This window comes from Rhyacophila brunnea, unplaced genomic scaffold, assembly GCF_057557595.1.
Source record: "Rhyacophila brunnea isolate RB1 unplaced genomic scaffold, BYU_Rbru_1.0 scaffold_1, whole genome shotgun sequence".
In the NCBI taxonomy this organism is placed as follows: domain Eukaryota; kingdom Metazoa; phylum Arthropoda; class Insecta; order Trichoptera; family Rhyacophilidae; genus Rhyacophila; species Rhyacophila brunnea.
The window spans coordinates 50,651,572-50,663,930 of NW_028232751.1; the positions used below are offsets into that span (position 1 = coordinate 50,651,572).

Genomic DNA, 12,359 nt, shown 5'->3' on the forward strand with positions numbered 1-12,359 from the left:
AATGGGAGCAATCAGACGGAGACACCGTACTGTCGGCGGCTCACTCGAGACAGTTTTTATGTCTCCATTGTTTGTACTTCTAATTTATGACATGAAAACATGCGTTGACTCATTTGCTACTGAGGCGTTCATATAAATAAAACAATGAAGGCAATGTGACTCGTGCAAAAATGTGGACATGTAACTTTGGTTCTGACGTATTCGGTGGCTGCACTGTTGAGTGGCTGGATACTTCGGTGTCCCGTGGGAAATGGGTCTAAGGTGCCGATTACATAGAATTGGGCGTGCGGGGCGCGGTGAATCATCGACAATACAACGTAATCAAATACGGCAGAATACACTGGATATATCGAGGCGCTGCGCCTGCCCGCCTTGTAATTCAAAGCACACAGGTGGGGCGTACGCATAATTTTGCTTCTCAGCGCCGAAAATATTACTTATTCACAGGCGCTGAGGTTTTTAATTTAGCTGCCTGCCGGAGCGTCGTCAACAAGTGCGCGCTTATAATATTTTCAAGTCTTTGCAAATTATGAATATTATTAAAATAAATATTATGTGAGTATGTAAGTATGTGTCGCCAAAGAAATAATTCCGATAGAATGATAGATAATAAAATATTGTATTATTCTATTATGAATCGCGAGCGAGTGAAAAAGAGCCGACAAAGGATTACAATTATAATAACAATAACACTTCTTCGGCCCCTTGCGCCTATGCCAATAAAAAATATTATAGGCGAAGAGGTGTTGCGCGAGACGCGGTGTGTGATTTCTGGCGAGAATACGTCGTTTAACGCACTTTGGCCACAAGCGCCCCGATCCGCTTATTTTGATGGGATTGGTCGCTTTTTTTTTTTAATGCAACACAATTGTTGTGTTTGAATATTGATTCATATATCCCTTACATAATGAGGTCTCTAATTACAAAAACAGACAAGTCACAGATATCGTCAGAATCAAACAAAAAATATGTACATATTTTAGGTGCAATTTCACACAAGTAATGAATGATCTATAACTTTTAAAACATGCCAAAGTCAGACAAAAAAAAATGTTAAAAAAAAACCTAATGATTTATAGACACCAATTTCTTAAAGTGATATAAATAAATGTTGACATGTCCTATTTTATTTTTAATTTATATTTATTGCAAAAAGGAGTTCATCAGCTAATAGAAATGAACATATTATTCTTATTTGAAAACAAAATAAGATATAAAAAAGAAACAAACATTAAAATCAATCAGTTACGCATGACACATAAAAACATCATTTATTACTAATAAAGAATTGTGGACTTATCAGATTTGTAATTAAATAACTCAAATACTATAATCAAATAAACCTATAAGGTAACATAAAATATTTTGATATTTCATGTATTTTACAATACCTTAAAATCAATTCCAACTTTACTATATCTTATTATCATGTACACATTATGTAGTTACGGCAATTGGCAATACAGCAAATTAAGAGTCACTTGCGTGTGTATATGAGTGACTTAACCCATTCCAGACAGATTTCATTTTTCAGGATCACTTAAAAAGGCACACTGATTACTAAAATTGATATAACTCATGTATTATTCATTCAATTCAAATAAATCTTTTAAATATTTATAGGTTTTGAATTTTTATAAGTATTTACATTTTAAGTAAACTTTGTGTATAAGTGGAATGAAAAAAACTTGACAAATATAGTTTTTTGGGTTTTTTTAGCCTTTTTTTATACAAAATGACATAGATATGATAGAAGTAAATAATAAAAGGAAGATATACTAAAACTGGAGCTAAATATAATACTCTTCAAGATATTTAGAAGATGGAGGGCCATTTTATGTTTATTACTGTCTCAAACACCTCATACCTAGCGAACTGATCATTATTTTGACAAATTTAAATAAAAATGATTTTATAAATCAAATATTTTTTAAAAAACATTGAACTGTATATATATATATATATATTAATATGATTAAAATTGTTTGATTTTCATCATGTCCTGCATCCTGTAACACCGGCGCCAAATTGGCGCCGATAGGGCGCGATGAGTTAATGGTAAGTGATGTAAATTAACAACTTTGCAAATTTATTTGGTAAACCCACAAATGTACATAGTACTAAACTTCCTATCACGCATATGAATGTACAAATATCTAATATTATATATATATATATTGATTTTGCATAGCTATAAAAAAACAGTAAATTTTCAATTAAAGAAAATGAGAGATAATAAATGAGAAATAAAACAATAATTTGACACATATAACGCAATCGCATTTTCAAAATATTGAAATAAATAATATAAAATCCATATGCAACTTGGTTTTTAAACTCTACGCTACTATGTATTAAGAATTTGTACACTATAAAAAACCACAAAGAATATTATAATATCCAAGAAATTTATGATATTGCTTAATAACTTAAGGAAGGAAATTTCAAATATGATGAAAACTAAAATACATAGGTTTATAATAACCTTCCCGTCAAACAAAATATCGCACACACAGCAAGACTACTATTAAAATTTATTTATTTTAATCCCAAAGATGGTCACCTTTTCTAGCATGTGGTAAACGTCAGTCAAGTCAACACCGGGGTATGGTGACATGCCATAGGTGGCAATCTCCCACAGCAGAATCCCGAAAGCCCACACATCGGACTTGGTAGAGAATTTGTTGTAAGCTAGGCCCTCCGGAGCAGTCCACTTGATAGGAAACTTGGCTCCGGCGTGAGCAGTGTAGATATCATCCCGCATCAATCTAGCCAGACCAAAGTCGGCCACTTTCACCAGATGGTTCTCACCGACGAGGCAGTTTCGTGCGGCTAAATCTCTGAAAGGCAATGAAAATTTTCGTGTAGATTAGACAACAAACAGTGGATGTAAGGACTAAATGTAACAATACAAAAATATTGCAAAAGTTTGCAGAACAAAATATCATGATTATTTATATATTCGCACAAACGCAAAAGTTGTATAGCAATCATTAAGTGCGGAACGCATTACTTAGAAATAAATAATTAGTGTCACACTTCGCTAAGCTTTAAATCTTAAATAAAAACAATAACAATTCGCAAAATAAATATTAAAAGAAGGTAAGACAAAACAGTCAAATAAAATTATTGCAACTTTTCAATAAGACAAGAAAAATACAATCAAATATTGACAATACATAAAATAATATATTCATTCGATGGTGAATTTAATTTACAAAATTTGTTTTGAGGAAATGTAATGTGGCCTAGTTTATCATAATAAGATAACTAATAAAGACTGCTTCAAATGAATACATAGATGACTAGGTACTTTTATTGTAAGACAAACATAATTATTATGATTGCCTGTCAAAATGGGAGCAATAAAACAATTATATTATTGGCAAATGAATACTATTGTATCAATAATTAATCAATATTAATCAATAAGCAGTGCCAATACATAGTAAACAAAATTATCAAGACCTTATGGTTGAATTTTTAAAGAAGCGCAAGTTTAAAAGAACATATCTGAGTTATATTATTTTTTGTATGGCTTTTAGTCCAGTGAGTAATCGTTGTAGACATTGTTGTGTTATTTTAATGAAAATGGCCAGTCGGTGTTTTTTTCTTTCACTAACATGAATGTCGATTTGAACCAACCTATGTATGAAGCTTCTACTTTCGAGATAGCTCATCCCGCTGGCAATCTGCGTAGCCATGTACATTAGAACGACGGCGGTGATCTGTTCTTTGTTGCCGTTTCTCAAGAAGTCCAGCAGGTTTCCTTTGCTCATGAATTCAGTGATGATGTAGAAGGGCGGTTCGCGTGTGCACACGCCTAATAACTGCACCAAATTGAGATGCCTCATTTCTTTCATGATAGCTGCTTCTTCCAAGAAATCTTTCAATGCCATTGTGTCTTCCTTCAAGGTCTTGACAGCAACCTGCACAGGGAAATAGAGTCATTCAATTTGCTATGATAATAATTTTCTGATACACTAAATTATTTGTTAGTACAGGAGGACCTCGACTTTCGCACATAATTGGTTCCTGAAAAGGTGTGCGAATGTTGAATGTTCGAAAGTAGAGGGTAGTAAAAAAAATTAAACTGTGTGTATTTTGAAATATATATTTATCAAGTAAATATAAGATGTTTAAGAGACATGTTTAAGTGGGGTTTGCGGGTGTTTCCCTTAAAAAGTTATCAAGAGTTAACTGTTTGCCACTCTTCTTTTTCTTATTTTAAATAAAATATTTTAAATGTTAAATCTACAATATTGCTTAACTACTGGCACGAAATGTAAAGTGAACCAATCTTTTAATATTCACGCAGTAAACCCAGGCTTTTTTATTTGATTACTGGAAGCAATTCTTTATCCTTCTTTTTCAATGCTCTGGGATTTTCTGGTTGGTAAATTAACATTGGCATCAATTTTAAATCACCAGCCAAGTTTCCACCAAGAAGCAATGTCAATCGGTTTTTAGAAGGTTTATGCCCAGGGGTAAGTGATTCTTCCTTAGATAAGAATGTACGACTAGGCATTTTTTCCAAAATAAACCTGTGTCATCTACATTAAATATTTGGCTAGAGGAATATTCTCCATCTTCAATAATTTTGGATAATGAGAAAATAAATTCTTTTGCAGCATATTTATCCGCATCAACCGATTCTCCAGTGAATTTAATATAAACCAACCGTTACTTGCTTGAAAAATCGTGTTAGAATCTTCTTTTTCTAGCCTTCTAATCTTTGTACAAACTAAGAGCCTTCGCTTGAATAATTGAAATATTGACATCTTTTTGATGTTGGTCGTCGATCCATGATGACAAAATATTTTTCCATTTCATCCATAACTATGTCGTGTCTTTTGGAAACAATCTTTAAAGATAATGTATTTCCACAATTTTGAACGTATTCCTTAATTTTATTTTTCAAAATTGAACATTTCGTAGCAGACTTGTTTGTATCATACGAACGTCCGATTGAAGCAAAAGATTCACCGCAATTAGAACGTCATGTGAAGTTTATAAGTCCTTGATTTCTTTTTGTTCGTATCAACACTGCAGTTTTTCCGTTTCTCACTCATGTTTATAAATTTTTAGGGTGAAATATTTCAAATGAAGAAAATTAGCAAAACGCACAACATGACACGCCCGCACGCGCTCCTGCGCAAGACTATATCAGCTATCCTAGCTAGCTCACAAGCAAAGTGACGGGTGCGAGCAGGATGCAAGTGACGCAAGAAATGCACATGCTTGTGAGCGAGCGAGAAGGGGATATCTTAACCCCACGGCCAGCGCGACGTTTTAAAAAAACGATTTTTTTTGAAATGTGCGAAATAGCGAATTGTGCGAAAGTCGAACGTTCGTAAGTCGAGGTCCGCCTGTATTCAACAAGAAAACAATATGGGTCTTAATCACAACTACAACCAAAGTCTTGGAATTTCTCATCTCTAGGTTATATCTTTTTATAGAAATTCGCGATCTGCCGGGTACCACCATTCTAATACCTCCCGGCATTTAATGGGATATTATTAAGTGATACAAATATATATCGATCATCGAAACGACTCCGTGATAGTATTATATAAAACTTAATTGACAAAAATCTAAGAATTATTTTGTTTATACTTTATGCAAAAACGAAGAAAGGTATGGGCCTACTCCAAAATACACAACTATAAACATGGTTACTGTGTTATTTAATTGTGGGTTTTAAAAAATATTTAATAATTTATATGTTTTAGTACTTTTTTCTAAATAATATGTACTGAAATATTTCACTGCTCCCTGGAAGAAACATCACATCCGCCTAGTAACCTGCATACCTCAGTTTGAGAAGCACTGTTCAATAGAACCTTCAATAGATAACAGCTCTGTGTGAAATTATTGTATGTGTGCAGTTTAGTTTATCCCATTACGTATCCCAATAATATGAGAAATTAATTAAAGAAGTATAATATATTGAAGAACTTTTATGTGAAAATAAGAAAAGTTTCAAAATATTTTCTACAATAAACCTTTAGAAATCTTTGAATCGTATAAAATGGTGGTGATATTTAATTTCACCAAAAATAAAAATTGTTCAATAAATACAAATGCAAAAGAATATGGTATGACCATAATATACTCAATGTAATATCTAACTCTATCTAACTCCTAATTATTCTTATTCAAAATATAATATATACATTAATAGTACTTTATCCACAATTATTATTTATTTAGTAACGATCAAAACCAGTTTTGAGTGAGTAGAATAAACCGGTACTGAATTCATTGAATTCATTCACATATTACAGTAAAACCTTGTTAATAAGAACAAAAAAAGTCCCTTGAACATTATTTTCATATAAAACTATACCTTTAATTCCAATTTCGTAATTCGAAATGATTTTAGAGTCCTGGCATACAAAAATATTCAATAAATCGTAACAAAGTACACTATTTCATGAGCCAGTCATTGAAAAGTGTGACAGATTTTTCTTAAAACATCATAAATTACTTATTTTAAGAAGGTAATATAAATAATCCTGACATTATATGACCCATTAACACACACGAAATCGGAAATTTCGTAGGCACATCCATGATCGTAAACGAAATTAATGAAAATATTAATTTTAATATTTTCCCCCCATAATTTCATATTTCGTAATTCGAATTTTCTTTCGATTTTCGGTCCCGTGGAATTCGTATTAACGAGGTTTTACTGTATAGGCACAATAATATAATAGTTAAATACATTCACAACTTGACATTATTATTATACAAATACAATTAACAACTTACATTAAACATAAAGTGGATATGTAAAATAGAAAGATATCTACCCAAGTAGATCAGACCAATAATTTTTTTAAAGCTATGTACATACTTCTACACTAGAGCTGTGGAGTCAGAGACAAGCCCTGGCAGTGGCATGACCTATGTCTTTCTACAGAAAATTGTTTCTGGAATCTAGATTGTATGCCAGTGGTTAGGAAAATCAAAAAAACTGTTAATACTTTTCACTAATACGTTGATATCGATACCCTTCTTTTATTTTGATAATGATAGCAGTATCAACACATTCTTTTGAAAATACCAAGTATTAAAACTTTATCTTTCAATGTTAATCTTTTTCAGTCGGATTAATTTTTATTTAAATTTTGTGAAAATCTGAGTCTGATTTGGAGATCATAATATTGTATTGTTCTTTTAAACGATTCCACAACCCTAGTCTTACTTAACCCACAATTGAATATGCGGACATCCCAACCCGCATGGAAAATTTCCAATATTTTCTTCTCAGTTCAAACACCCACTTTACACAGTGTTGCCAAGCATACTTATGATAAGTATAGTAGTATAATAATAGTATATCATTAAAAATTACATCTGACATGTGGCATTGATGATATATATGAAGTTTTTTTTATCATCATTATAACACGAACAGAATTTTTTAAATCGATACTTATAATTAAACACACTGCCCATGCATTTTTATATATGTTACGCCGAATGTGCGAAATTGAATATTACATGAAATGGGCAAAATTTTGCCTAAATCATGAAAAATGCAAGCCCGTTGCCTTATTCATGAATTAGACAAAATATCTGGAGAGTGCGTGAATTCGGCAGTAATTTTTCTGCCTAGTTCATGTATTAGACAAATTAGATAGCGCTACGGTGGTATTTTTTGCAACTAAACTAAATGTATCAAATGCTCATGCATTGGTCAAAATGTAGATATATTATCTATGGTCAAAATAGATGATCGCGCTCCGGTGGTGTTTTTTGCAACTAATCAAACTAAACAAATGTGTCAAATGTCATTGATTATAATATAAAAATATACCAATCAATAACTACAATGACGTTCATATCCATTTACTATGCGCAAAAAAAATCTAGAACTATAATATAATAACGGAAGAATTTTATTGAAAAGTATTTTTGCGATTTGATTCGTGCTTGGTTATCAAACGTGCAATGGTCGATTGAATGTTTGTGTAAGTTTGTTGACACTTGATAGCTAACCTCAAAATGGACATTCAGTTGAATAATTTAATTCAGAATTACAAAACCTAACTTAGCCTAACCTAATAATAATAATAATATTGATACCTCCACGTTTCTACGGGCATGGAGGACCCCTTAATAGTAAATCACGAGCGAAGATATGGATGCCACATTCATGTTTCTCATATCCCGCCAAAATCCTTCCATCGCCGTTTTATGCATAAAATGCTCTTTAGTAATCAACTATAAATGTTGCTTCTTTTGGGCTCAATTCTTAGAAATCTCTGTAACTTTCAGTCTGCCTGCCAAAAAGGTAGCTTGGACGACCCTTACGGTAAAACCCAGGCAAAGGCCAAACATTCGCCGCATGCAAGAATGATAGAGAGGGGTGGTCGTTCAGGGGTAGATTGAAAGAGACAGCGATAAAGCTCAAAAGAAGGAGAGCTAGCCGCAACACGGCAGGTAGAAAGTTAGTTAGCGTAAGACTCCCAAACGCGACAGGCTGTGTGCCCTGTGGAAGCTTAATTTTTAATTGACAGCCTAGGCGCCCATTTTTAATAAATTTAGGGCTGTTAAAAATTTATAAAGTGTGAAATTGTTAATGTGTAGTAATATTGTGTTGTGTATGTAATGTGTGTTGTGTAATTTTTTTCGTGAACCTAACTAATTAGGTAATAAAACTTTCGGCAACGATTGGTGCTACGAACAACGTGCGTTCATCATTTTTCCATCCCGTCAATCCTGCATTTACCCCCAACTGTCAAGACCTACCGTGCACTGAACGTGCTCTACCGGACTAAAAACCAGCTACTATTGACCGCCTTGAACTATTCTGAGCTAGTCGAAGGGTGGAAGCTGGTCGTGTGTCTCCCGCGTTCTGCCGACGGCACGCTACGAGGGCCTCATTGACGCCCGGTTGACCGGAGAGTCGAGCTCTGAGGTCGGATCGGCCGTGTGGCCCCGACTCCCCTCCCTACCCGGACTTCCGGGGTGTCAATATTATATTATGTCCAATTATAACTAATAAAACCATCCGTATTAAATTTACTTTTTCTTCTGTCATGTTGTCAGTTCAAGAATTCCATACCCTGGCGAATTCATGTACTCAGCAGAAAATTTACTTGACTATTACATGAATTAGCCAAAATTTTGCCCATTTCATGTAATAGTCAATTTCGCACATTCGGTGTAACATATATATAGATCAAAATCTAGATGTTTTGTTGTAGGACCTAAAATAAAGCTCCAGATTATCCCTTGTGAGTAAATTTAGAAATGTTGTCCGCAATGACCTGTAAAAACAAAAATTGGAAATCCATGTAGACCTAAAAAAAAGTCCCATGTTTTGTTGATTAGTATATTATTTATCATCAACAAATGATAGTCTCATTTTCTTATTTACAGCAAGTCTAGCATCTGTTTTGGATGGAAAGAAATACAAAACATGAACAAAAATCAATGAATGTTTTCAAGACTTTTTTGATATTTTGCACAACAGTTGAGTACAAAATAGATGACAACACACGCTTAAGTTTTTCCCACATAAAAACTGTGACATGGTGAAAATAATAATACCCACATGATTCAATACAAGAGTTTTCAAACCTTTTCCGTTGATAATTTTAGATCTGGTCATAGAAAAAATGATTGACCCATAAATAATAATTACATTGGGTGTTTTCATAGATTACTAAGTTAGTTACAAGAAATGTTGTTTGAAAACTTATGTTTCAATTCACTGCAACAGAAAAAAATATAACCTCAAAAAATCATCAGTGGTCCAAAAAAAATATTTATTTTAAATAAATAATGTTTTTTTTTCTGTGGCTACAGAATTTACACGGATTCGAAATGAATGACTCTCGACTACTACTTCACGATAAATCAAAAATAATATTTTTGCTTGATTGATGCTTTATATTTTTTTTAGTGTTGAGAAAAAACCCTCTAAGGATGGATAGTGGGCTTACCACAAGTTGATATTTATAGAAGTGATGCATTGACATCGCATTGTAGGCTTTAATAGGTGTTCTCTAAAATAAAAAAAGGACCTAAGTTATGTAAAACCTGCTCTGTATAAAACATCATTGCTACGTGTCGGTATCAATATTCAACTAGTTGGTTATTTTACGATTATAAAAAACCAAATTAGTCGATTATAATCATTCTGTTGGTTTCAATAAATACCAAAACGATACATTTAAGGATTCCTCTATGATTTAAAAAGGACCAAATGTATTTAAATCCATTATTATATAGAATAACAATACATGTTGATAATTAGTAAGTATGAAATATATATATATGCAGTGATAAGGTGTCCCCATTTCACATTTATTTGCGATAGTTCAAGGGTTAGATTGCAATAATTTAAGTTGCATATTTACATCTTATCTTATAAGAGTATAAGAAGTAATACAAACTTGTGCAAATATAATTCTGTTCATTTTAAGCATACTTGCATAGAGTATGTAACTGCATATTAACCTTTCTAACGCGGCAACTGACTTTAGTCAGCCTATACGCGCAAGTCATCCGCGCGTCAGCTGACTAAAGTCATTTCGATTTTCGTTTGCCTAGTACTGCTTTCGGCCAGGCGCGAAAAAATCTAATATTGATTTAATTTATTCAGAAATCATCCTTCTCTTGACATCTGTCAATGAATAGCCTAAACTTTTGTTCTATCTAATTTAAATAAATATTTTTCGGGAGCGTGTCTTGGATAAAAAAATATCAGTCATCGGGCCAATTCAAACTTGCCGGGTATATTAGTGTCTTATCGCTTCTTAGTGCATGTGCGCCGAAGATATTTGACTGACGCGTTTGTAGCGATACGAATTCGCGATATAATATGTTATATTGTTTTTTAGTGATTGAAAAACTATTTGGTGCATAAACTGTTATATAGAATATGAGAAAGTTACATTGATCAAAGTGAATTTACAAAACATTTTACAAAAGGAATGCTTTTTGAGATTGCATTCATTCGTCTACCTGCTAGTATATTATCCGCGAGTTAATAGTTTCGGAAAATAATTTGAACAAGGTGTAATTTAAATATAAGAGTCCGCGATTCAATATTTCTCTTTGTTTATTGTTGATTAACATTTTTAAATACTATTTTCTGATTATACTAATAGGTAAAACGGACAAAAGTTGTTTATTTACCTTAGTTATCAGTCATTTATAAAGAAAAGATATGTTAAGTAAATAAACATTTTCACACAATTGAAAATTTCTGTATCGGAAAAATTAAAAACATTTTGTGATAGCATATTGTGTGTGGTCGATATTTTGTCATTATTTTAAAATGGATATCCCTGGTAATTTGAGCGATGAAATGGGAGAAGCAATTCATGATCCTGATTCAGATTATGAATTGAGTGAAAATGAGTACTACGATGATTCAGATACTTCCAGTGCCCCATCAGAAAGTGCTGCTGCCGCCGCCTCTAATTTAAATGTAAATCGTAATGTTGACGATCTGTCTTCGTGGACTACTGGACCTTTCATACCAGTTGTTCACGAATTTGATGATTTCTTTTCTGGAGTCAGCCCGCACACAAATTTATCAGATAGCTCTAAAGAAATAGAATTTTTTGAGCATTTTTTGAATTCAAATATAATGGACAGAATCGTAATCGAAACAAATAACTATTATACAGAAGACATTAGAAGACAAGAACCATCGCCGAAATCACGAATGCATAAGTGGGTCAACACAGACGTCCCAGAAATGTACATTTTTTTTGCTGTAAGTATGTTGATGACTAGAAATCGTCACATCACAATAGAGGAACATTGGTCAACCGATCCACTCTTATCCAGCCAAATGTTCGGGAAAGTAATGCCAAGAGACAGATATACTTTGCTTTTGAGGATGTTGCACTTTTCGGATCCCAATACTCAAATTCCTGGAGATAAATTACATAAAATTAAAATTCTGATCGACCATTGCCGAGAAATATTCAAAAAAACAATGATGCCGCACGAGAACTTATGTATCGACGAAAGCATAATTGTTTTCAAAGGTAGATTGCTGTTTAAACAGTACATTCCTTCAAAACGCCACCGTTTCGGCATAAAAATGTTCGTTCTTTGCGATGTGATGACTGGTTATATATTAGATTTCATAATATATTGCGGGGAAGGAACAGATATTGTCGATGAGCAGGGACTTGGCATTTCGGGAGCTGTGGTAACGACATTAATGAACGAATATTTCGGTAAAGGTCATACTATGTGGACTGACAACTGGTATTCAAGCCCAGACTTATTTAAACATCTTCACGAAAAAAAAACAAATGCTTGCGGAACAGTCCGAAAAAATCGAAGAAATATGCCAACATTTAGGAAGCTCAAGAAAG

General features: G+C 33.0%; 1 protein-coding gene across 1 annotated transcript in view; it reads right to left on the reverse strand.

Annotated features, from left to right (window-relative positions):
* The window catches only part of Abl (tyrosine-protein kinase Abl), a 73,087-nt gene that overhangs the window by 20,103 nt on the left and 40,625 nt on the right, over nucleotides 1-12,359 (reverse strand). Inside the window, exons 5-6 of the mRNA XM_085946890.1 lie at nucleotides 3,646-3,929; nucleotides 2,564-2,840 (exon numbers count right to left, since the gene is read on the reverse strand). Coding sequence (XP_085803016.1) covers nucleotides 2,564-2,840; nucleotides 3,646-3,929 — 561 coding nt within the window. The remainder of the gene's footprint in view (nucleotides 1-2,563; nucleotides 2,841-3,645; nucleotides 3,930-12,359) is intronic.